The sequence below is a fragment of the Scaptodrosophila lebanonensis genome, unplaced genomic scaffold (genome assembly GCF_003285725.1).
Source record: "Scaptodrosophila lebanonensis strain 11010-0011.00,11010-0021.00 unplaced genomic scaffold, SlebRS2 tig00000089-arrow-pilon, whole genome shotgun sequence".
Lineage (NCBI taxonomy): Eukaryota > Metazoa > Arthropoda > Insecta > Diptera > Drosophilidae > Scaptodrosophila > Scaptodrosophila lebanonensis.
In genome coordinates this window covers 1133943-1157894 of record NW_022060565.1, presented here as the reverse complement: position 1 = coordinate 1157894, position 23952 = coordinate 1133943, and the positions used below count along the sequence as shown (strand labels likewise).

General features: G+C 37.2%; 1 protein-coding gene across 1 annotated transcript in view; it reads left to right on the top strand.

Moving 5' to 3' along the window:
• Positions 1 to 427: 427 nt before the first annotated feature.
• The window catches only part of LOC115626875, a 66910-nt gene continuing 43385 nt past the window's right edge, over positions 428 to 23952 (top strand). The window contains exon 1 of the mRNA XM_030522386.1: positions 428 to 860. Within this exon, the coding sequence (XP_030378246.1) occupies positions 728 to 860 (133 nt within the window). The 5' untranslated portion in view covers positions 428 to 727. The remainder of the gene's footprint in view (positions 861 to 23952) is intronic.

The following is a 23952-nucleotide window of genomic DNA, read 5'->3' as shown; positions in this document are numbered from 1 at the left end:
ACTGTTTGCGTATTTAATTTCAAGTTGAAGGAATTTCTGCCAACCATTGCGTTATTTTCAATAAATGCAGAGGATGAATATAAATTTCAAATGCTTAATGAACTACAACAATTCGTATTAACGGCTGGCCTCATTGCGGCACATGCGCCGTACTCAACAGCTGTACAAAAAATGCGAATTCATTGCACTGCTCGATGCTTTGCTTTTGCTACTGCCAGCCCACAAGTCCCCACCTTCCCAAAGATACCAACACACTCACACACACACACAGGGGCCGGAGGAATGCCATATAGCTAGCTGCGCGTGCATTTGGCGCCTTAGTTGCTTGCTGGCGTTCGACAGCAACGCATCGAAAACAGGTGGAAATTACACATCCACCCACTAGCAACCGCCCGCCCACGTGTGCGAGTCCTTAAATCGTGTCGAGACGAGTGAAGACGCAACGCACAAGTTTTGGCGCGCATTTTGACGTGCGAAGTTCCTTTCGACCTGCGTCTTATTTGTTTTTTATTTATTTGTTTTTTTAAGTGTTCACAAAAAAGTTTTGTGCCACGCGTGTGTTTGCTTACTGCCTGGCTAATTGCTAAAAAATTCATGAGACAATTAAATAGATACGATAGGCAGGTATTTGTACTACAAACGATACAAAACCAGACAAAGCCGCACTAGGTAGTGCGTGTGTTTTTTTTTTCGATGCGTGTCTGTGTCAACAGCAACATGTAAATCCATGGCGGACAGCAACAAACCCAAATACAAATCCCCCGGCTCTGGCGCTATCCACATAGTGCAGAGCCGGAGGCGCACGAAACTCCTTTGGCTGGACTGTTTCTGCTTCCTACAGCTATGTTTACTTAGCAAAGGTAAGTGTGACAAAAGGGGTTGAGAGGTGGTGGGGAAGAATAAACAAAGTTCATTGCTGCCAACACTCCCAGCCAATTTGTGTCTTGCTGTTTGTCGAATGCGCACTACGTGGCGTATGCGTAATTTATGTGGCAGCTCTCCATTGCATTCCACATTTATGCCACAGCCCCTGGTACAACGCAGCCCTTTCAGCACTTTGTGGTCGCCAGGAAAGTACTTAAAGAAATTAAAATGCGCTCTTGCCGGTGCCGGACTATAGTTGTTGTTGTTGTTATTATTACTGCCGCCATTGAGGGACTGCAACGGCCTTTGCAACATCGGCGCGCGCTAATGCGTAAAACTTGCGGCCGCACGGCCCCAAAGCCAATGTTATTAATATGAATAGACTCTTTAGACAGAAAAACCAAACAAAATAGTGGCTGCCAGTCTGCCAGTCAGTCTCTCTGTCTGACAACTGACGGCATTAATGCCACGACCCTAGGCACTAGCACCAACCCCGGCAGAAAAAATAAGAAAATAAAATAGAATAGAATATAACAAAGCACTGCAACAGGAAAAGCAACGCAAGTAAAATGCAATGGTAAATACTCTTAAGCAGACCCCACCGCCTGTTGGGGCCATTAAAAACAGCACGATAATCTGTTGAAGTGCGAAAAATGCTTAGTGGGGTTTATAAAGTACGTTCCAAAGCCCTCTCGCATGCTACATACTTTATGTGTCTGTGCTCAAAGGGAAAGGTATTAGTGCTTAAGACTGACAGTAGCAGTGGGGCATGGTTCTTAAGATTTGAATAAATCATTCTGTCTTTGCCTCAACCAAGTTTAATTCTTAAAACATTATGAATATATAGTATTTGGGCTTGCGGTATGTGTGCCGCAATATAATGCTGTTAAACAAATGTCAATTATTAGTACATACTGAAACTAAATAAAGTTTTCCTTTTCATAGCCACTTCATAATTATTATGTGAAACCAAATAAATGTACTTGCTTTGGTTGTATTAATTTTGTTGCTCTTTTCACTATTATTCATATATAAATAAAGAGCAGAATCGAATGTTGGTTACATATACAAAATTCATTCAATCGAGAAAATTGCTTTAGGAATTTGTACAAATTATTGCAGACTTACAAACTGATAAGATGGTAAATATATTCCCATTAGAGGTTGCTTTAGAATTTAGCATAGCTGCTTGATGATTTAAATATTTTTAAATGTTTATTCCAAGATGCAGAAATGTACAATTACATACGTTATTTTCCCGGCGAATCAATTACTTTCTTTTATACATTCACTGTCTTCGTGAATTATTTATTGATTTAATTTTGTATTTATTTATTAATTAAATGTCAAAGTTGAACGTATAGAAAACTATGCAGATAAGTACATGCTAAGCTTTTCGTACCTCAATTGTAGCCATTATTACGTATTTTATTCACTACATTCCCAAGACTGCTCCTTATATTTTTTAATAACAAATAAGTCAGATCTAAGCGTAATATATATGTACATTTATTTAATAGCAAACGAATAGAAATAATTCAATATGTCCTTCTTCGTTATATTTATTCGCATCGCATCCGCGAGTCAATGTATTTTCATTTAATGAATGTTTTCTGATCAAAACATATAGATTTAATGAGATTGCAATCTGGCTTGATCAAAGTCGAAAAATAATTTATTTGCATAAATATTGAATAGTTTTAAAAGATGGGTTTTGTGAGGCAGACAAATGAAATCCTGTCATAAATTATTCAATATGTAAATTGTTTCGAGAGTAGTACGACGGGTGTCAATTTCTTAAAAACCCTATTAGTACTAGTATTAATTTTGGACTATAGATTTGGTACTGGTATTACAAGCTCTCTTTTTAAAATGATGAGAATTCAATTGGTGTTGTTTTTGTTCATAGAAAGAATATCTTGTACTGGAGCTAAACAACTAATTTGTTTAAATACATACTCTACACACATTCTCTTAATCCATTACAATTATTTGTATTTTATTGGACTAAACGTTTAACACAAAATAATAGTCATTCATTGTAATTCGAAATCCATATTTTCGTCCCGACTTCAAAGCAAATTGCCAATGGCTGTAATTATTTTTAATAATGCACCAAGCGGTCGATTAATTGTTGGGCAATTTAAATTTTATTGCTGGCATCGCGTCAGAATTTCGTGCAGTAAAAACCAACGCCGAGGCTTCTCAGATATACTTCCATCTGTTTCGGCCACATTTCGCACCTTTATCAGCCAAAACAAACAAAGTGTTAAGTGGCGAATACTTTTGTTTGATTTTATGACTGTTGTGGAACTTAAAACGATTGGATGCGATCATTTAAAGATTATTTATTAACACATTTATGAGGGCATCTTCATTGCTTAATTTCGCCACACCTCCTTCTATTGGTTCCACATATCCAAACAACTATAGACTTGATAAATTAATTGAAAAAACAAAACGTTCTAGAGGTTTAAAAAACTTATACTCGCAATCTTAAAGCTCAAAAGAAAAGCTGCCCTACGAGTCGACTTGGTGTGCCTCAATTTATATAATTTATCAAATAATTCAAGCACCCTCAAAAAAAAAAAACTCTATATAATTGTATTTTGTTGGGATTATGCCACAAGGCACGCAGAAAAAAACGTAATAAATTAGTAAATGATTTATAAATTGGTTTGGTGATTTGTAAATTGGTTTAGCTTAAAATGAAATAAATAGTGATGATGATAATGATAATAAATGAAAAAATTAATTACCAAATATTATACCATTCGCACATTTTATTGTACACAAAACTATAATGAAATATAAGTATATATATAATCTAACTATTTAAAACTATGTAATATCCCTTAATTGAACTGAAAATGCACATTATCAGTTTCGACAATCCAAATTAATACAATATTAAGAGGAGTAATTTTTCTCAGATGCCATGTTAGTTACAGCTAAGACAAAACATTGATATCCCATTTAGGTATAGTTAATACGAATTAGAAACGTATATCCAATTATCCCCTACCAGCCGAAACGAAAACACCACAAAAGAATGTAGGACCTTTAAAAATTGGTCTTTATCGAGAGCCGTAATGCGTCAATTATAAGTAATTTAAGACGTAATTTATCTCCAACGTAAAGTATTAACTTGCAGTTCTTTGTTGGCCATTCTCCATACTTTTGTGATCCAAAAACGTTATATTTTGACTCGACACTGAATATAAGGTTTTTATTACAAAATTCCTTACTGGTTAACATAGAGTTTTGGGAGCTTCAACCTCCTTTTCTTGCTTACCATTGAATGTAAACTATGTATAATTTTTTCGCCTGCCAATTTTGCTTTCATGCTCATGCTATATATAAACAAATAGTGCTATATAAAGTTGCTGCACATTAACATTTGAGTAAAAAATTCCAAGAGTTATGGGAGCTATGAAAGAACACTAAAGCGGAGAAAACGGTAGGGGGGCAGCAAAAAAACACAAATTGGTCCTTTCTCAGAGGAGAATACTTTCCGAGACGGACGAACGCACAGACCGGCATATATATGCCGATATATAGTATCGACTCGTCTTGTCATACTGATTAAGAATACAATTAAAATAGCACGAGTATACCCTTTCACCCCTTGAGTACAGGGTATAAAAACTGACTATATTTATTGCATATATTCTGCAAATGAAATAAGTCTCACATTCTCACTACATACATACGTACATATGCATGTTCATAGTACAAAATTTCAATCTCATCAAATTTTATGCATGCATCAAAACTATAAGATATACGACTGCATAAAGTTTAAAGTTGGGCGCACTTCCAAACTAAGCATCAATCAGCGGCTTTTATGCCATGTTGAAAATTTATGACCAAGGGTATTGTTGCACTTTTATGGTCATAGTTGTCCCCAAGCATTATGCAAAGGGCTTAAAATGTAATGCAGAATCTGCATTAAAACGTTTTATGTTGCCCGCAGTTTTTCTCGCCTCCTCCTTTTACATCCGATGTACTTGTATTATGGGAAGGCAGAGCGGTTTTGGGGGAAAAAAGAGAGAGAAAAGCGATACCTACAAAACATACTTGAAAATGTTTCTCTTCCACAGTAACGAAAGATTATGTTTCGATAATTTTGCACGCCCGTCTGAGCAGCAGCCAACAACAATTGTGACAGCAACAACAATAAAACTATAGCCGCAACGCAAAAAATCCAACAAAGTTGTTTTGAATGCTTTGTTAAACATATCGTTTTTACTGGTGTTGGTGCGCAAGTTATTCCACCATTATGTCTATGGTCTAGCGCCACAAAAAGAAAAGTTTGAAAAGGTATGTTCGTTTAACGAATGTCCGAATGTCTTAAATATCTTGAAACTCGCTTGATAGTAGATCACTGGCAGGCCAGTATTGAAGGTGTTACGGACCCCAAAACCGATATGCAAATCTGATTCTTAAATAAAAGGCCCACCACTGCTAAGCTATCGTCTGCGGGCTGCTTATAAAAAAGAATTCGGAATTTTGTTGTATTCCTATTTGGTGCATTTTAGATCAAACGTTTTTATAAACAGCGTTATGTACTTATATTTGTCAATTCTTTGCTTGGAAGCAATTTTATAAAACGTTTTTATAGCTATAGTTGTACAGAAGAGTAAAGAACAGATCAGCTTATAAAATAATAGGCTCGACTCTTATATAATTGTACAAGCGTTGGAGCCCGTTTTTCACCACTTGGAGCTCGAATTTTCCTAAATCCCTTCCTAGTGCTCACTTTCAATGTGAGAGGGATCTTGTGTCCGAATTTCAGCTTCCTAGCTCTTACCGTTTGGGCTGTGCGTTGATTGCCAATCAGTCAGTCAGTTAGTCAGTTAGTCAGGACAAACTGTTTTATATATATAGAGATAACTCCACACCAAACGATAGTTTTTGCAATCTCTTTCCTGCACTTGAGACAAAGCTTTGATATCCGTTTATAAATGGAGCTCGTTCTTGTCTTGGGAATGTTTTTGAGTCTGAGTTAATTGGAGCCAATTGGTTTTAGGGCATCCCCTAGTCAGCCTTACTTTCCAATGTCATGCCATTGTTTTTGTTGGACTTTTTCATTAGCCGAGGTGTGCCATAGATTCTTAGCTCGTTGAGATGGCGAAACCATAAGAATAGAGACAGAAGCAGGAGTAAACAATATTGTTGGGTAGAAATTAGAAAGTTCAGTGGAGGCAAAGTACTTTCCAATGTGTATGTGTGTGTGATTGTGTGCGGACTTTGAGAAACTTGTGTGATGTGGCAACAAATGTCTTGAGGGTCTTCGCAGACTCGGCGCTTTCGTAATTGGAGCAGGGGTGCGAATACTCTTACATCTTTGAAAATAGCTCAAGAGCAGATGTGACGCAAGATAGCCGCATTGATGCAGTGCAGCAAGGGGAACGCGACATGAGGCACACAACTCGCGGCACATGACACGAGGCAGTGCGCTGTCTGGCGATGCACGTCTTTGGGCCTCGCGTCTGCGTAATCGTCTTACTTAGCTGCAGTAGCCGCAGTTGCCTGCAAATGACAGTTAAATGGAGTGCCAGTGTCAGTCCCGCTGAGTGCCATCTAATCAGCTACAAAACAAACAAATACATGCCAAGACGGATGGGTTCGATGGATGGAGGGGGGATGAGGGAAAAAAGGTACGGGACTGGCGCTCAGCGAAGCGCACGCGAAGATGCCAGGCAGGCAATCAGATTAGTGTCGCAAACAACGCGCCATATTGCAAAGCTCTGCCATGCCCTTGTCTTCGTCGCTCTGACAGTTGCCCTAAGCCAGTTAAGACAGGACTAGAGACGCACCGACGCATGGCTCGCTTTGTCTACCCCTCCACAAGTCCCTCAGTTGCACCTGCGTGCGCAGCCTTGGCCGTCTCTGATGAAGTAAGGGCGGCCCTGATAGCATAACCTGATGGGCTGATGGCCTGATGGCTTGGTTGGGGTGACAAGCTGATGGGCTGATGGGTGACTGCCTTGCACATTCCCTACGTGATGTTCTGCCCAGGTTGGCTACTTGGCTTGCCATTGAGTGCGTGGCTGGCTGGCTGGCTGTCTGTCTGTTTAGCTTTGATTTTGCACTCTTTATTGCTACACGCAACATAAAAGGACAATTTTATATCTGTGGATATGACTTGAAGCTATTTTCGGGGTAGAGACAAATTTGGCTTTAGCTATGTACTAGTTGTTACACGTATAGTATGTGGTTGTTTGTTTGCTCATCTGTACAAGTATGTTTGTCTGTAAACCCAGGCATTGTGTTTGCTGGCATATATTGGCAGCATATTGAATACTTACCACGAATAAAGCTATTCACTAAAGCAGGTTTGGTATATGCAAACAAATATAATAAAGCCAACTGAAGGTACGCTTATATTATATCCCTTTCCCGAAGGGTGAACCAGTATATACATACTAGGAAGTCAAGCGCCAAATGTATAAAACAGGCAGGCTTCATGTTATAGATACATACAAGTATATATGTATATTATATGTAGTCAGTACGACGCGACAAATCGATGTAGACTTGTCCGTATAAACACCAAAAATTTTGGAACCATACCCGTCCATACTTGCTATGTAGACTTTCCTTATCCATACGGATATCCAGTTAAAACAGCCTCTTTATTTTATATTTATTTTATTTGTAGTTGCATAGACCCGATTGTTTTAAAATGTCATCGACTCTAGAAAAACTTTTTGTTTACAAAGGTTAAGGTTAAGAAAATATTCTAATCTGAAAAACAATTTAACTGATATCAATCGAAATGTTTTTAAATATTATAACCAAATTTAAACGTTTCTGAAAATCCCTCAACATATATTATAGTTTGCTTAATTCGAAGAAGTCACAAAGTAAACATAAGTATTTCCCATTTAATGGTCTGAAGTTGCGAGCCAGTAATAATCATTTACATGTGTAAGCATAAGTTTTAAATACATTTTCTTCATTCAACAAATATGATTTCTACGATAATATATATTGAGATATCTCAAATAAGACGTTCTTTTCATTAAATATAGTTCGAAATATGATATTAGATATATATTTCGAATATTAATTATTTAGGTAATATTTTTGTATGAGCTTGGTTCGTTTTCTCCTACACTTTTTAATATAATAAATAGCTAATACGACTATGTTTTATTCAGAAAAACGTAATAGCTTTTGAATTAGAGCGAAAATTGCTCTTATTATGAATATCAATCAAAAACAATTATAAAATACTTAACGCTTTCAAAAAATGGCTGAAAAATTGCTCATATTTACTAAACAAAAATTCATAAAAATATGTTTAAAATTATTGCTTAGATTTATTGGCCCATTTTATGAATATACGCATATACGTGTCTGTTCGATAATGTTTATGGCCTAAAGCAGTTTGAGTTTATAAAATCTCACGGCAGCATAAAACACTTAATCAAATATTTGAAATGTTGTCGAAACGCTAAGTATACGAATTTCTGCTGATTTGTATACCCTATTCTCAAAGGCCAAAACGGGTATACATATTTGGTTTGTGAAAAGTATCTAATAGGTAGAAGGAAGCATCTTCTTACATGTATATTCCTAAAAATTTTGAGACAATTCTGTCTGTCCATTCAAAACCGACTGAGTCCACCAGTCTTGGTAATTGGACTCTAGTAAACGAGCTTCGAGCTTAATGTATTTTAATTTGATTTCCTGCTCTTGCTATGCGCACTAAAAACAACGTGGAAGAAGTTTTTTTGGGATTGCTCGACTGTAACGATTTCTCTTGTAGGTGCACTAATTTGGTTGGGTTAGCCAACTAGAAGCATATAAATAATAAAAACTGCAGCCGTTGAGTTGACAAGATTCTTTGAAATCAACACAGATAAATATTAATATGAACATTTAAATATAATTCCGATAGGCTTATTTTCTACAATCCATCATGACACATTAAATTTAAATTTTGTTGTTACTACTTATAATACAGTTCTAATTCCTCTTGTGCATAATTATATTTATAATTTATCTTTTTACTATCAACTACTACATCTATATTCATAAGGAGACTGATTTGTTTATAAACATATCGAAAATCGAAAATTATGTTGATCTCCGCCAATGTTTCACGATTCTTCTATAGCTTTTGCAGGCGGACAGACGAACGGATGCTCTCTACAGAATGTGAAATGTTAAATACAATCTTAGCACTTAAATCTAAAATATATTATTTTTGAATATTCATCTTGATTAGGATTGTTCAGATTGTAAATCATTTCATACTGAAATAAATTTTCTAATAATATAACGCTTTGGTTCAGTTCTCCCCATGGGCATTCATATCGCAATTAGAACATTTCAATTGCACTCACGTCAATGGGCCAAGTCTTTAATCATATCTGAAGATCTCACCTTATTCCATTGGCAGGCATAGCCGACCATACGCCATGTATGCCGGTCCGTAAAATTTTAAACGAAGAATTCAAATTCATTGCCAAACAAACAGCTTTTCGACTGATATCGTTGCGGGGTGGGGGGAAGTATTGCCGACTTTTGCCACACAAATAAAAAATTGAATGAAAAAGAAAAAATTATATATAAATTGGCGAAAATCAATCAAATTCCAACGGCAGCAAACTGCCAAGAAAAATGGAAATGAAAAACACAACAGACAGGCTCGACATGCGGCAGCGGGTTTTTCGGGGTGGTGCGATGCGGTGGCATAGTGGGTCGTTAGCTGTTCGCTGCACTGTTTATAAGCATTGCTAAAAACGCTGAACAGTCGGTCAGCTATGGGCGACGATGAAAAATGAAAGAAGGAAAATAAACCATAGCAAAAAAAAAAGCAGGCTGTTGCTTCCGCCTCTGACTGACACTGTCTCTCCCCTTTGTGCGCCTTCCTTGTTTTGTGTCTTGCTCATTGAGAAACGCAAAACAATTTTTCACATTAATATATTCAATTATGGGGCACTATGTGCTGCCACATAGCAGCATACATACATCGATATAGAAGCGTTGGTACATACATATGTAAGTATTTACTATACTATATGTTTGCAGTTTGTTTGTTGCCTTCGCTTTCATTTGTTTTGGCGCTTCTCGTTTTTATTTTTTAAATTGCAATTGGGGCTTGCGAAGAGCGGGAGGGCGGCACAGAGAGGAAGAAGCATTGCAATTGGCACTGATAACGACTCTTACACCGTACATTGAGAGAAAAAACGTGTACGTCCCCCAAAAGAAAATGCAGCCATAGCAGAATATTTTTGAGCCAAGTGGCGTATAATCTTAATGTGTTTTTGCGAAATTTGGAACGGACACACGTACTTTCCTATAAAACCATGAAATATGTCAATAAAAAGTGATTAACAAGTAGATGTTATTGTTGTGCTTCCTTATAAGCAATTGGCGACGCCTTTCGCAATTGCATTTCAGGGAATATGCCAGTATATTCTAGAGAATTGTTATTCATTTGTTCCGATTTTCTTGTGAAAGGTTTAATAATACTTGTAATAAAAATATTATTTTCAACGCGAAATTGAGACGCATACTCAATAGAAAACAAATTGTAAAGAAAATTAAAATTTGAAAATAAGTGTTGATTGTTAAGAGAGGTAGAATAGCTAAGTAAAATGATATATTGAATGTACTTCGGTTATAAATAAAACGGAAATATTTTTTAAAGTTATGTGCGATTAATTATTAACGTTCATCCTTTATTATTTAACTTTTCTGATCTTACTAAAAAGTACTTTAATTACAGTTTTATAGTCAAATGTTATTGATTCGATTTTTAAAAGGCCTCACTCTTTTTTTATCCGTGTATCTATCAATTTCGTGTTGAACAGTGGTAGACTGTGTGTGCATGTTTCTAAAAACTCATTTCATGGCCGTGTGGTGCTAAATAAATATTATGCTATACACACAATAAAGTATTTTCGCGCTCATTCGTACAAACTCCTAACCGCAAAGTGTAAGTGAATTGTGTTTTTGAAATGTACGTTTAATGATGATTTAATAGCATGATGGGGATGTCCAAACGCTTCTTAATCTTCAACATTTCATTTCATGCATTAATGTATGTTAATGTTAATTAATGAATGTTGAGATTGAATTCGTGGCTATAACTTCCTTAACAATTGAGTTATTAAGATACAACTGTGTAAATAGGGTCTTGCAAAAATTCAGACCGGATCTTCGAGAATTATAGAAATTATAAAAAGATTTTTAGTGGAAATTATAAAATTACATTTTAAACAAATGTTCATGGTCAATTTATTGCCTAACTATAAAAAGATTGGCCAACAGAAATTGAACTAATATTTTACCTATCTAAGGGATGCCAGTCTTCATATGTAAAATATTAGATAAAATGCTAGATGAATTCAACGGTCATTTGTTTTATTTACAACTCTTTCCAACTATTTAGCAACTTTAGAGGCGAAACTTATAAACTATTACTAAGATATCAGTATTCCTCTCAGAAGAAACGGAGCAAAAGACATTTTTTCGATTCGAAATGAACACAAATTTCAGAACCCGAGGACATCTCATTGATGAGATGAGTTTTTCGAAGTGTAGTTCATTGTTTTGGTGCAATTTTTCAAAAATTTGTCAAACGCCTTCTGTTTTGCCTTCGTCCATGATGATGTTGATGGCCAAGGACAATGTCCAGCGACGCACATATCGCTTTTATATATGAAATATGTCGACTTTATTTTGCCTTTACCATAAACAGAGAGAGAGAGAGAGAGAGAGAGAGAGAGAGAGAGAATAACAGCAATCTTTTTATGTGTGTCATCGCTGGTTGCCAGGCAAAAAAAAGAAGAAATTACCAAAAAAAAAAAGAAATTATTTGCGGCTTCTGTGCTGTCTGCGTTGCCTTCGCTTCCTGTGTCCTGCGCAGCCTGCGTGTAAAATTATTTGAATAATGCGCACAACAGTCTCGGCTTCTGCCTTTTTCGGAGGAGAGGAGAAGACTGAGAATGTGACGCAGCTTCATTTTGGCAAACAATTGTTATCCCTCCCAAGCCACTCGACTCGTTTCCTGCTCCTCTCATGTGTCGTTGCGAACGTTGACGTTGCATACTTTTCTTTCTTAACATTTGTTAACGCTGCCGGCAACAATAACAATAACATTTTTGCGAGAAGCCTTCACAGCAACAATATAACACCACCTCTTGAATACACACACACCCACACACACTTGTGCGCCTCAGCCATACAATCAAGCCGCGGGCTTTTTAAGCTCCGGTTTGTTATAAATTTTACAATTTACATTTGTGCGAAATGAAATGCGCACATCAAAAACTGATGAGGAATGTTATCCACCGTCATGTCGGTCCTGGCATGATCAAAATTTTTATTATCCGAAAATGAAAATGCTGAGTTCAAGGCAAAGATTGCGCCTTGTCGAGGTCGAAGCACCACCACCACCTTCGAAGCATACAAATATGCTTTTAGTTCTTATTACATTTTTTAATCATATAGAAATTTTAATTCTCATCTACATATATATGTATGCAAAACATTTTGTCCTAAAATAGTCAGTCGACTGACCGACTGATTGATGATCACTACACTGCCCAAACGGCAAAACCTAGGAAGCTGAAATGTGGTCTTAAGTTTTCTTTCATAAGGTAGATTGGTTAGTATACTCTTAAATGAATACAAAATAAACATATGTATGTGTTCATACGTACTATTGTGTAAGTAATTTTCTTTTGGTTAGAATAGAATATGTATAAACTTTTCTGGATGTAAGCAAAATGTGGAGAAACAAATAGTCTATAATACATAAATGAATCTATAATTGTAAGCAAAAATACTTAGCCCAGCACAGGCGGGCAAAATCTGCTAGTATTTATAAATTAATTCAACAAAAAAAAAGCTCAAAATGTGAATAAAATGTGATGCTATTCAGCTCATACCACTACTAAACAAATATCTTTAACATCGTATATGTCAAGAATTTTACAATTCTCTTAGTGGACATGTTTACTTGAAAATAATTATTCCGATTTAATGAAATATTTTCACAAAGTCAAATGTTGTTCAATGGGATAAGATTCGCTTCTGTGGCGCTTTTGTTTAAAATTTCGAATATTTATTCACATGGCTTACAGCTTCCTACATTTAATACATCTTCACGACACAAGCGTATTCTTAATTTGTGCAAAACATTATCTCAGTGCTAAGCAGCTCTTCGCTCATCCAGAAACTATCAAAAGAGCTCTTAGACTATTCAGGTGAAGGGTCACGAGCCACTCACTTGTTCTTGCAAAACTTAAGAATTCACTGTAAATGAATGACATAAGTGGAATAATGGCCGAGGAGGAGCAAGGTGCAATAGTTGTTTTAATGTCGGTATGCATGTATGTACAATATGTACGTATACCCTCTCATGTCAAAACATAATTATAAGTTCATGGAATCATGTCCAGCAATATAACTTTGCTGCTCAGTTTTGTGCAACCGCAAAAGTTCTTAGCACGTTGTGAGACTTTCTTCTTGGCGTAACTTAGGCAAGTTGCATATATCTTTGCTTGCTTTTCCACAGTTACCCCCCTCCCCTTAGCAAACAAACTGGCTTATAGAGTACGTGCTGTTACCTCATGCCATTTTCCTTCTAGATTGCGTGCATTTTCTTCACATTTTTCGTTTTTCTGTTCCCCTCTTTCTTTGCCCTGTAAACGTTACTCTTTAAGCTCTTAATTATTTAAAGTGCAGTTTCATTTTGCGTGCCCTGGCATTCACAACTGGGCCTGTCGATGACAAACAACTCTGAGTATTGTGTGCAGCGGGCAGGAACGACACAATAACAGGTACGAGCACAGCAGCGGCATGCAACAAAAAGACATAATGTTAACCCTTTTAAGGCCAATGCTCAAAAATTGTCATCTTCTGCAGTCCGAAATTTTAGTGCATAATAAAAAGTAGGAAAAAACACATATATATATATATATTTCAGATTTCGAAAATCTAATGAATAAAAAAGTGTACATTTATTTACGACTTCATATTCTTATGGATTTTTATATATGTATATTTTATGTTTTTTCAAGTCTTAAAGAACAGAAATTGAGATACACTAAATGAAATCCAAAAAAATCTAAAGCAAATAATTTTGAAAATAAAGAAAAAGGTATAAGCTATGTTTTCTGATTACCAATATTTTTTTTACCTAGAGCTTAATTATAAATTGCTATGCTGCAAGAATACAGTGTAAATTAATATTTGTTGGCAATTGAAGACAGTCTAAAGCTATGGTCAGATATGCGAACAATTTGCACACAAATTTGTCGCGCCTCACGAGCATGTCATGAGCATAATGTTAATTCAATTAAAACTTAAAAGAATGCTTTACTGAAAGTTATTGCTATAAAATACTTTATAAGGATTTACTTTTCAGAACCCATTGTGTGGAAATTAAATGAATCGTAGTCATAACTTTTTTGACCAAACTGCCTGAATACTATTATAATCAAAACTTTTGTTCTGTCCATTGCGCACAACTTGCTAGCACTCTTGTTATTCATTTTTGTTTACCACACAAGATCATGATCCAGATTACTACTTAAGATCAGTCATTTTCTTAAGAGGTGTCATAGTAATAGTTTCGTTACCCATTTTCTCTTTATTGCTTTGTTAGCAGAGCATTTAGGAGATGTTTAGTAGGCCGGTATTAAAGTTTAAGTCCCAAAATCTTCACAAGGATTTGGAATTTAATATCATCATTTCATACTTTTGGCCAACGAAATTGATGTATGTACTTTCAGAGATTTGCTAACTTTCAAGGATGTTTTTAACTATTATGGCATTTTATTGTCTGGGCGACTTACTTTAAGCTAAAGACTAATAATGTAGATGGGTTAAGGAGGCGATGGGGATGGCGTTGCATACATATATAACCTTATTTCATTAGCGTTAAGAGCATCACAATGAAGCATCGCAACTTGGCGACAACTCGGGCGATTGTTGTTGTTGGTAGCCCTTAGCACTTTTACTAATCACGGCATCCAGATGTGTGAGGAAGGGCTGCAAAGATGCAAGAGATGGGGCACAGCTTAGACACAGCTCGAGCAAATTGAATTGTAAAGTGGCATCTTGGCCATAGATGAGAGCTGACAGGGCGCATATATGTATGTATATATACTATACATATACACACATACACACATCTATATGTACATATAGATACACATACATCATATTTACATTGAGGCTCCACCTAGCATAGCACAAAAGTACACATATAGACGCACAAACACAAGCCGTTGCGCCACTTTGTTTGACATGCAAAATTTAATTAAATTAAAGTTGCCGCCATGGTGTATGCTACAAAAAGCGTGGCTCGTGGCTCGAGGCTCGGGCTGCTGGCTCGTTGTATACTTACATATTCGTATAAGCATTTACATACTTACACATACAGATATAAATATAAAGACACACATATTTTTTGTGCTTGCTGTCAAAGTTAATTAAAAACGAATCCATCGGAAGTGCGTCGGACTTGGGCGCACAGCATGCGGCGCACTTAATGATGTGCGAAACGGTCTCACAACAGAGGCGCAAATGCGGCAGCGACCGGCAACACCCACTCAACTGACACGCCCAGCTCACACGTTGGGCCTCGGGCCAGGCTAAGAAGACTAAACAAACATTAGGCGATGGCGACGTCAACATCGATGACGGCGTCGAGTTATTGCCGCCAATATTTAATGGCTCTGAAACGACAGTCGAGACAACTGTCTGGCCTGATCGTGCAGGTAGCTAAGGCTTAGGCTTAGGCTGCTGTTTTATCGCCTTTTCTGAGTCTGCTGTGGTTTTTGTTGCTGTTGTTGTTGTTGCAGTGACAGTGACAGTGACAGGTATCGATGCGCTTGTCCATTGGGTTTGATTTATGCTTGTGCCTTACCCAACTACTATGTCTTTGAAATTTGAATTATGCCTAGATATGTAGCGTAGTATAGATAGAGTTCATTTGGATTCTTTTTTTCAGTACACAATAGATCGTTGAAACCTACTTAAAAATATCAGATTTACTCTCAAAACGCTGATAACTTTAAATTCTTAAGGATCGATCGCAAAACACTACAAGCCTATCAGTCTTTTAAACCTTTGATTATGCAATTAAACAAACATTTTGTATTACAAGTAGCAGAGTGTTTTTATTGAAAACTGTTCATCGTGGACAATCATTAAATTAGTTAAATAAATAAACTTGACAATTAATTTATTTCATTTATGATGAGGTTAAGCAAATACAAGTATGATCAAATAATTGAGCACAAAATGTAAATATAGTAACGCATATTTATATATTTAAATTAATGTATTTAGCTACTGTTGTTGACTAAAATAAATTCCTCGAACAAATTTTCGTCGATACGCGATCGTTTGTTTGTAATTATTGTTACTCTACTTGTAGAAGAGTTGTAGGACATATGTATAGATGTCTATAGAGGTCAGAGTGTCAAAATACTTACGCTCTTGCGTATAGATCCTGTGGGGATAGCGTGGCGAACTCTAAAACACTACCTGCTCCATGGGCTTAACATGTTTGTGGCACTGTGTTGTGCACTGTGTGGCAAACAGCAACATGTGGCAAAGGCAACATCATAATTAGTGAAATGAAAATGTGTTCGCCTGACCACGCCGCAGCAAAGTAATTACAAACGGCAATTGGGTCATTACTTCTGTTTGACATTTCTGGAGGAAAAGCTTTTGGCCGTGTTGTGCTCTCTGTTGCATTGTTTGCGAACAACATTTTCAACATTTTGACTTTCATGTAACAGATGCAACAATGCAAACAAACAAACAAACACAACTCACATGCGAGTATGTATGTGCACATGTGTGCTTTCGCTTATGTTGAGCATCGAGCTAACTATATTGACACATTCTATCCACACAACACCTAGACACATCCGCACGCACACAGCAACAATGCATGTGTAAGTTTTTGTAAAAGCTATTCAAGTTTTGTTTGTGTCAAAAATGTCTCTTTTTTTTGGCTAAACATTCACGAAATGAAAAATTTGCCATATTCTGCTGTGAGGGGTTGCGTCACAATTTTAACATTTTTTGCCACAACTTTTATAGTTCATATTTGTGCAAAGAATTTAATTTAAATATTTTATGCATTTCCATGTTTGTGCAATTCTTTTGGGATTACTCGATGTCTCAACGGAAGGGACTTTTCAAAATCAATAATTAATATAATAATTAATTGATATTCTGGAAATATGTGGCTAACCTGATCCTTTTTTGAATAAGTTCTTAATCCTATGGGTATGTATACTTTGTGGGACCTTTTTTGTTTGTTACATACATTCTAATTTTTTCCTTCGATTGATTGGATGACCGATTGAACATAAATTTAATTTAAATATTTCGCATAAATATATCTTTAAACTTGTATACTCGCATATATTTTATTGCTATTCCTTTTATTAATATCGTTGAATTATATTTTTGTCTTATTCTTCGATTGACATTTCTTTTTAATTAATTTTTTGCTTCGGATATAATTCGGATGTAATTTTCTTCTCCTTGCGCTTTTTCCTTGAAGAGTTGTATTTATAAGCTAAGAGCTTCTATTTTGGCTTTGAAAAATAAATAAATATAAGCCTGACTCAAAATTTAAAAGGGTTATAAATGAATTTTTTGATAAGCACAGCAAATGGTTTAGTGAATAGTTTGTTATTAAATTTGAAGAAAATGTGGAAATGTCAAAGCCACCTGCGGGCATATATCGATTCGTTATTGTTTTAAAATATTTTAGCCAGATGTCCTCGAACTGTGCTTCCCATTACACAGTGTTATTTTTGGTATATTTATTTTAACTTAAATGCTTAAATATTAAATATGAATTAAACAACAACGTGTTGCAACGCTGCAGGTGAGATGGGTATCAACGATGACTGCCAACTGTTATTTCAGTGCCATTTCGCGGAGGAATCAAAGACTATAAGCATGAACATCAGTCACAGACTGAGACCATGACTGTGACCATGATTGTGAAGCATGCAACACGCATCGAAAACAATTCGATTGCTGCCTCCGCACTGCGAATGAAAAATGCATGGCGTACTGTGCCCCTCGATATCAGTTCACTACTGTCTGAGTCAGTCAGTGTGTGTGCCTGTGGGTGGACGTGTATATGTCTGTATATATGTACATATACATATACTATATATGTGTGGGCAGTTTCCCTTTGTTTACTCGAAGTTATGCATATCAGATTGAAACGTAAACAGCCAGAGATGTGCGCATCGTCAAAGCTGTCTGCCAATCAATTGCCAGCACACACCCGCACCCGTGCACACACTCACACACACACACACACACACACACACACACACACACACACACACACACACACACACACACACACACACACACACACACACACGTACACAGCTGGCATCCATAGCAACAACAAAAACAACAATAGGAGCAGCAACATGAACTTGCCCTCTAATTTGCATATTGTGCGTCCGGTATAAATTACAAGCTACTCAAAGTCTAGTCAAAGCAGAGTCAAGTGCTTTATAATTATACACACACACACACACACACACACACACACACACACACACAGTCACACACGTTTTGGAAGACACATACACCTATACAATACCGCACGCACGTACGCACGCACGCTGTTTGCGAGCCTAAAACAACTTTATTTACATTACCGAAATCAATTTTGCTCAGATAAGCAAACAAAGAAGAAAGGAAGGCTAGAAGGAGCGCAGCCCGATAAGAGCTAAGAGCATAGAAAAGCCAAACAAAGAAATATACGAAGCGTAAGATGCATGCAAAGCGCTTAAAGCGTGCAAATCGGGTCAAGCGCTTAGAGTTCGAGAGTCACACAATTTTAAAATCAAATATGCACGGCATACTTTTAGGCGCCGCTACAGCCAACAAAAGGCAAGCGTTGCAATTGACTCAAGATCCTTGGGGCAAACACAGCAGAAGCAGCAGCACAAGCAGCCTCGGCACCAGCAGAAACAACGGTAACAACATGGGCCTAAACAAATAAAAAAAATAATCTTGCATACTTGTAGTCCAGGGGCCCGCAAAAAAGAAACGAGTTGAAAAACAAAACCGCAACTTTGTGTGGCAACAAATGAACTTAAATATATGTACACACACTTAGCCAGAGGGCCAGAAAGCGAAAGGATTCACATTTGTTTTGTTGCTATTGTTGCTGCTGCCACTGTTACGGTTGTTGATAAGGTTTTTCCAGATCGCCGACTCGATTTCGAGCGCATTCATTGAATTTTACCAAAAAAAAAAAAAAAAAAAAACAAACAAAAAACTAAATGTGTAGGCTGCTTATTTTGGTTCCACCTCCAATTCGGCGGTTCCCGTTGATGTCTGTCTGCTCGGTTAGTATCTTAGATCTGGGCCTGCAATTATGGCGTCATTTACATATTGCCTTAAAGCTAAAATGAACGCCCAGTTTTGTGGCATTCAACTGCATGCCAAAGTGTTTGCAGTTGCTTGCCCTTCACTTCATCCAGCTACTATATTGTTATTATTATTGTTAGTATTTCAATGCCACTTTGTAAGCGCTTAGTGTCGCTTGTGCTTTTTGTGTTTATGCCATATATATACATATTTCCTACTGCTGCTGCCGTTGTTGTTCAAGTATGCTTCATATATTGTTTGCAATTTCTTTGTTTTTTATGCCCACTACATTGAAACGTCTACTTGAAGCCACTGGCCAAGGGCTGTTGGAAGCGTCGTTGCGATAGCTGTTGGCCAAATGGTATGGCAAAATGGCAAGAAGGGAACTGGGGTAGGGGCCAAGACAAATGGCCGGGATGTAGCGCGCATTTGAATAAATGAAGGAAAAGAATATTATGTATATTCATTATTTTCATTTAAGTAGACTGACCAATCCGTACTTAATTGCCATTGCGAAACGAAGATGTTGTCTTTGTTTTACATTCCATTATTTTGTACTTATTTTAAGACATTTGTGTAGATTTTTCTACAGCCTCCCACAGACACTTTAAGATTATTTGCAGTGATGTTAGCAATAAAAAAATCTTAATTTTAAATAGAATGTCCTGGGTCCGTAGGCATGTCATGAAAAGACCGGCATACACCCATAACAATAACAACTACAACGGGAGCAACTGCAATTCGAAGTCTCGCCAATGCAGCAATTTATAGTACAAGCACATGGACTACGTAGCGCCAATTTACTTCCGAACTTCCTAAACATTATTCCGAACATACCCGCCCAACTTTTCAATCTGCAAGAAACGCACTCAAGGCTCAGGAGCAATCACGAACTATCCCAGTACTTGATGTAAGAACCGTTAAAGCAACAAATATATAAAAAATTAGTAATAAAAAAATATGTACGTCATAGTACAATATATAGCCCTCCACATTTTTGTTCATTTTTGCAAGAAAACAACCTCACTTCACAATTATTGACCTCTGCAGAGTTGCCTTTAATAACTGAAATTAATAATAATTGAAAAACTGGTATTATTTGTGTAACGCATACAGCTACAAATTGTAGTAGAGTCAAGAAAAATTCATCTTCTTGGCATTTGTGCAGTCGAATGCAGGAACGCAAGAAGACTTCGAATTCCCTTATTGCGAGTCGCATTTCTTTTTGTTCGTTTTATTATTTGTTTGCTTAGAAATTATGTATAGTTGTTTAATTATTATATATTATTTTTATAAAAACCGCATTATATTAATTCTTAGTTATGGGTTAGTTAAATAATTTATTTTAAACCATGCTGCTTTGATTTTAAAAAATTGACCAACACACAGATTACAATTTAACGTTGCTAACAGTTGAAACAGCTATTATGTGTCATTTAATTAGGTTGAAAACTGTAATTGAGCATTTCCATTTAACATTTCAGCTAATTAACTGACTTTATTGATTTAACAGATGACCACAAAACATCACATTATGATGAGTTGTTTGATTCTATAATTGTATTTAAAGCTATCAGAGGATAAATTGAGTGTACTTGCTTCTTTCATTGCCTGCACTGACTGCAGGGAGTTAATTTAAGAGTGAAGCAATATCTGGAGCATTTGTACTATCATGTTATTTGGCGTACAATTTTATTAGCATTTACTTATTGGCTTTTTTCGGCTTTTAATTGGCACTTACTTACTTCCTCGGTTTCTCGGTACTCGGCACGTTTCCTGCCCCATGCCTAGAGCTGTAGGAGTGTCTGTTGCCTAATTTATTTTTCGGTAATGCTTTTTATCCCTTTGTCATTTTGTAAGAAAGACGGACAGACAGGCCCATCGGCCCTTTACTGTCGTGCCCTTGTTGGGAGCCTTTGTTGCTGCCATTGCACAAATTACAGTCAACTAATTGCGTAACGCATACGCCGCGTGTGGCTTAAGTGGGCTTTCCAAGCTGCAGTCGTTCCTCGAATTTATTTCTTTAAGCATTTCGCTTGAGCAAATTTAATTGTAATTAAAGTTAAGCACTCTGCCTGAGCTTAAGGCGCTTAAAAGGCGCGCAAGCCCACTTCATCACTCTATCTCATGTAGGTCAGTATAGAACCCTGCGGGATTTGTATCTTGATTTAGTAGAGTGCATTAAAATTTAATTAGGTAGAAAATAAGTATCAGCATTGGGCCAGCAAGGCCACATTCTCCATGTCGTAAGAGTATGCATAATTTTTCGAGGAAATGCGACGCAAGAAGTGTCACCATAAAAAGTAACAGCGTGAGAGGTTTTCCTCGCCCACAAAGTGTGTAATAATTTATCAAATGATAAACTTGTTTATGCCACTTCACGCACACACACACACACATACACGCACGCACGCACACACATGCAAATCAACTATTTATTTGCAAATTTTCATACGCAGTGTATGCCAAGAGCCAGTAAGACGCTCAGACAAACCAAGGCAAAACTCATAATAATAATAATGATAATGATAGCAAACAAGCGCAGCTTGCGCCCGAAGCGAGGTAGCACGCATCGCGCGGAAGAGGGGAGGGAAGGGGGCAGGCATAAAGATTGTAACCATATTGCTATCATTTGCACACAATCAACGCGAACAGAGGCGAGCAAAAAAGAAGCGACTGTAATGTATGCATAAGACCCAAACTCTCAGACGCTAACCAGACAAACGGTGCGGAAGGCGGACAGGCGGACAGGCGGGCAGGCGGGCGGGCAGAGCTGCGAAGGGTACAGTGGCGGAAGCGACAAAGGGAAATAAAAAGCATTCGACAATGCCAGCTGAGGATGCCAGGGGAAAAGATGACGCCGCCGCCGCCGCCGCCGCCGCCGCCATCGCCGTAGCCGTCGCCGTCACTTCCATCACCGCCAACTTCTTCGTTGACATCGTTGATGTTGCAAAAAGCAAAATTGCAGATAAAGTGAAAATAAATTTAAATAAATAACGCAAAATCAAATTTCCTAGAAATAAAAGAATATGTTCATGATGCTGGGCCCTCAACTTAGAGGCTGTGTGCCTCTGTATACTCGAGTGCGTGTAGTCGTGTGTCTTTAACTGTATGTGTGTGTGTGCGTGTGTGTGTGTGTGTGTGTGCGTGAGAGATGTCAAGTGGCGTGAAAACAGCTTCGGGCGCCAACTGGCTACTGTGCCCACCCGTAGCAATCTGTGTATGTGTGTCTGCTCACAGCATTTCCAGATTAGATTTGTGTGATCATCTTTTGATGGAATTTAGATTTGAGGCAGCGCCACAACCAAAGACCCATAATAAGTGTTTTAAATTGAGTTCCAAAGCTAATATTTTATAACAAGTACGAAAGAGCGTTTTTCACGCGTCAAATAAAAAGTAAAAGAACCTTACGGGAAATGAAAACTCAATCTGAATTGCAGCAGCTTTAATATACTCTATGTATTGATATAGCAACAGCACAAATATTGTTGCAAATCGAAGTAGAAAGAGAATGGCATTTTTCGAAGTTTAAATCAACATGAAATATTTGCCAACATTTTTTTATATGAGAAATTAAACTTAACTTCTGTTTAACTTCGCCCACATAATAAATTTGATAGTTATCCAAATGGGGTTATCCTAAGAAGAGTATAAGAGTATTTAACAAAGCGGTGTATGGTTTATGAGTACAGGATAGTTCACTTCTTTATAACATACAGAAATGATTTGTTTTTAATGAGTGTGCCTTTTTTCAGGGCGAATAGTGAGCCCTTCTGCCTTAAACTTAACTTGTCCCATATAATACTCGTATATTTGATATTTATCCAGTTGGGATTATCTTAAGAAGAGTATAAGAGTATTTAACAAAGCGGTGTATGGTTTATGAGTACAGGATGTTTCACAAATGATTTGCACTTAGCGAGTGCGCCTTTTTCTGGCCGAATAGTGAGCCCATCATAGTCTCAATTCTGTGGAGCCAGTGGTGAACACAATGCGGGATCAATGTGGGAAGCAATGACGATCCCGAAAAAAGTACTACATAGATTTGCTCCGTTTGTCTTTAATACTTACTATATGTTCCATTATCCTCGTATAGTCTCTAGATATTTACAAATGTATAATCATGAGGCTCACATCTTCCACCATCTATCTGGAGTGAAGTGTAATGTAAACTCGAATGTTTTTTTTTTTGGAAACTCAAACAACACTTAAAAGATAAACATAAATAATTTGTAATTGAAGGTAATGGGGCGCCATCTCCATCTCCATCTCCATCCCTATCTCCATTTCCATTCAACTCTCCCTTCCGACCAAAATTAATATGCGGAAAATGTGCCGAATGACATAAAGTGACAAATTTATCTGATTTGCACATGCGGCGGTGCCACACGTATGCAATCACTTGCTTAAGCCGCTAAATTGCCATTAGTTGGTGTTGGTGTTGGAGTCGCAGTCGAGCCGAGCAACATTGTTTTCTTTATCCTTATGCTCGCCTTCCTCCCCTACTGTCCTTCACACCGAGTGCGACAAAATGATGCTGTGATTTATGCTCCACCAAACACCTGACCCCAAGTTTCCGTTGCCTAAATTGAAAAGTATGCGGCACACACACACACACACATACACACATATATACACATTTATACCCACACACCGCCACACTAGCTGTTTGTCTTGCTTGTC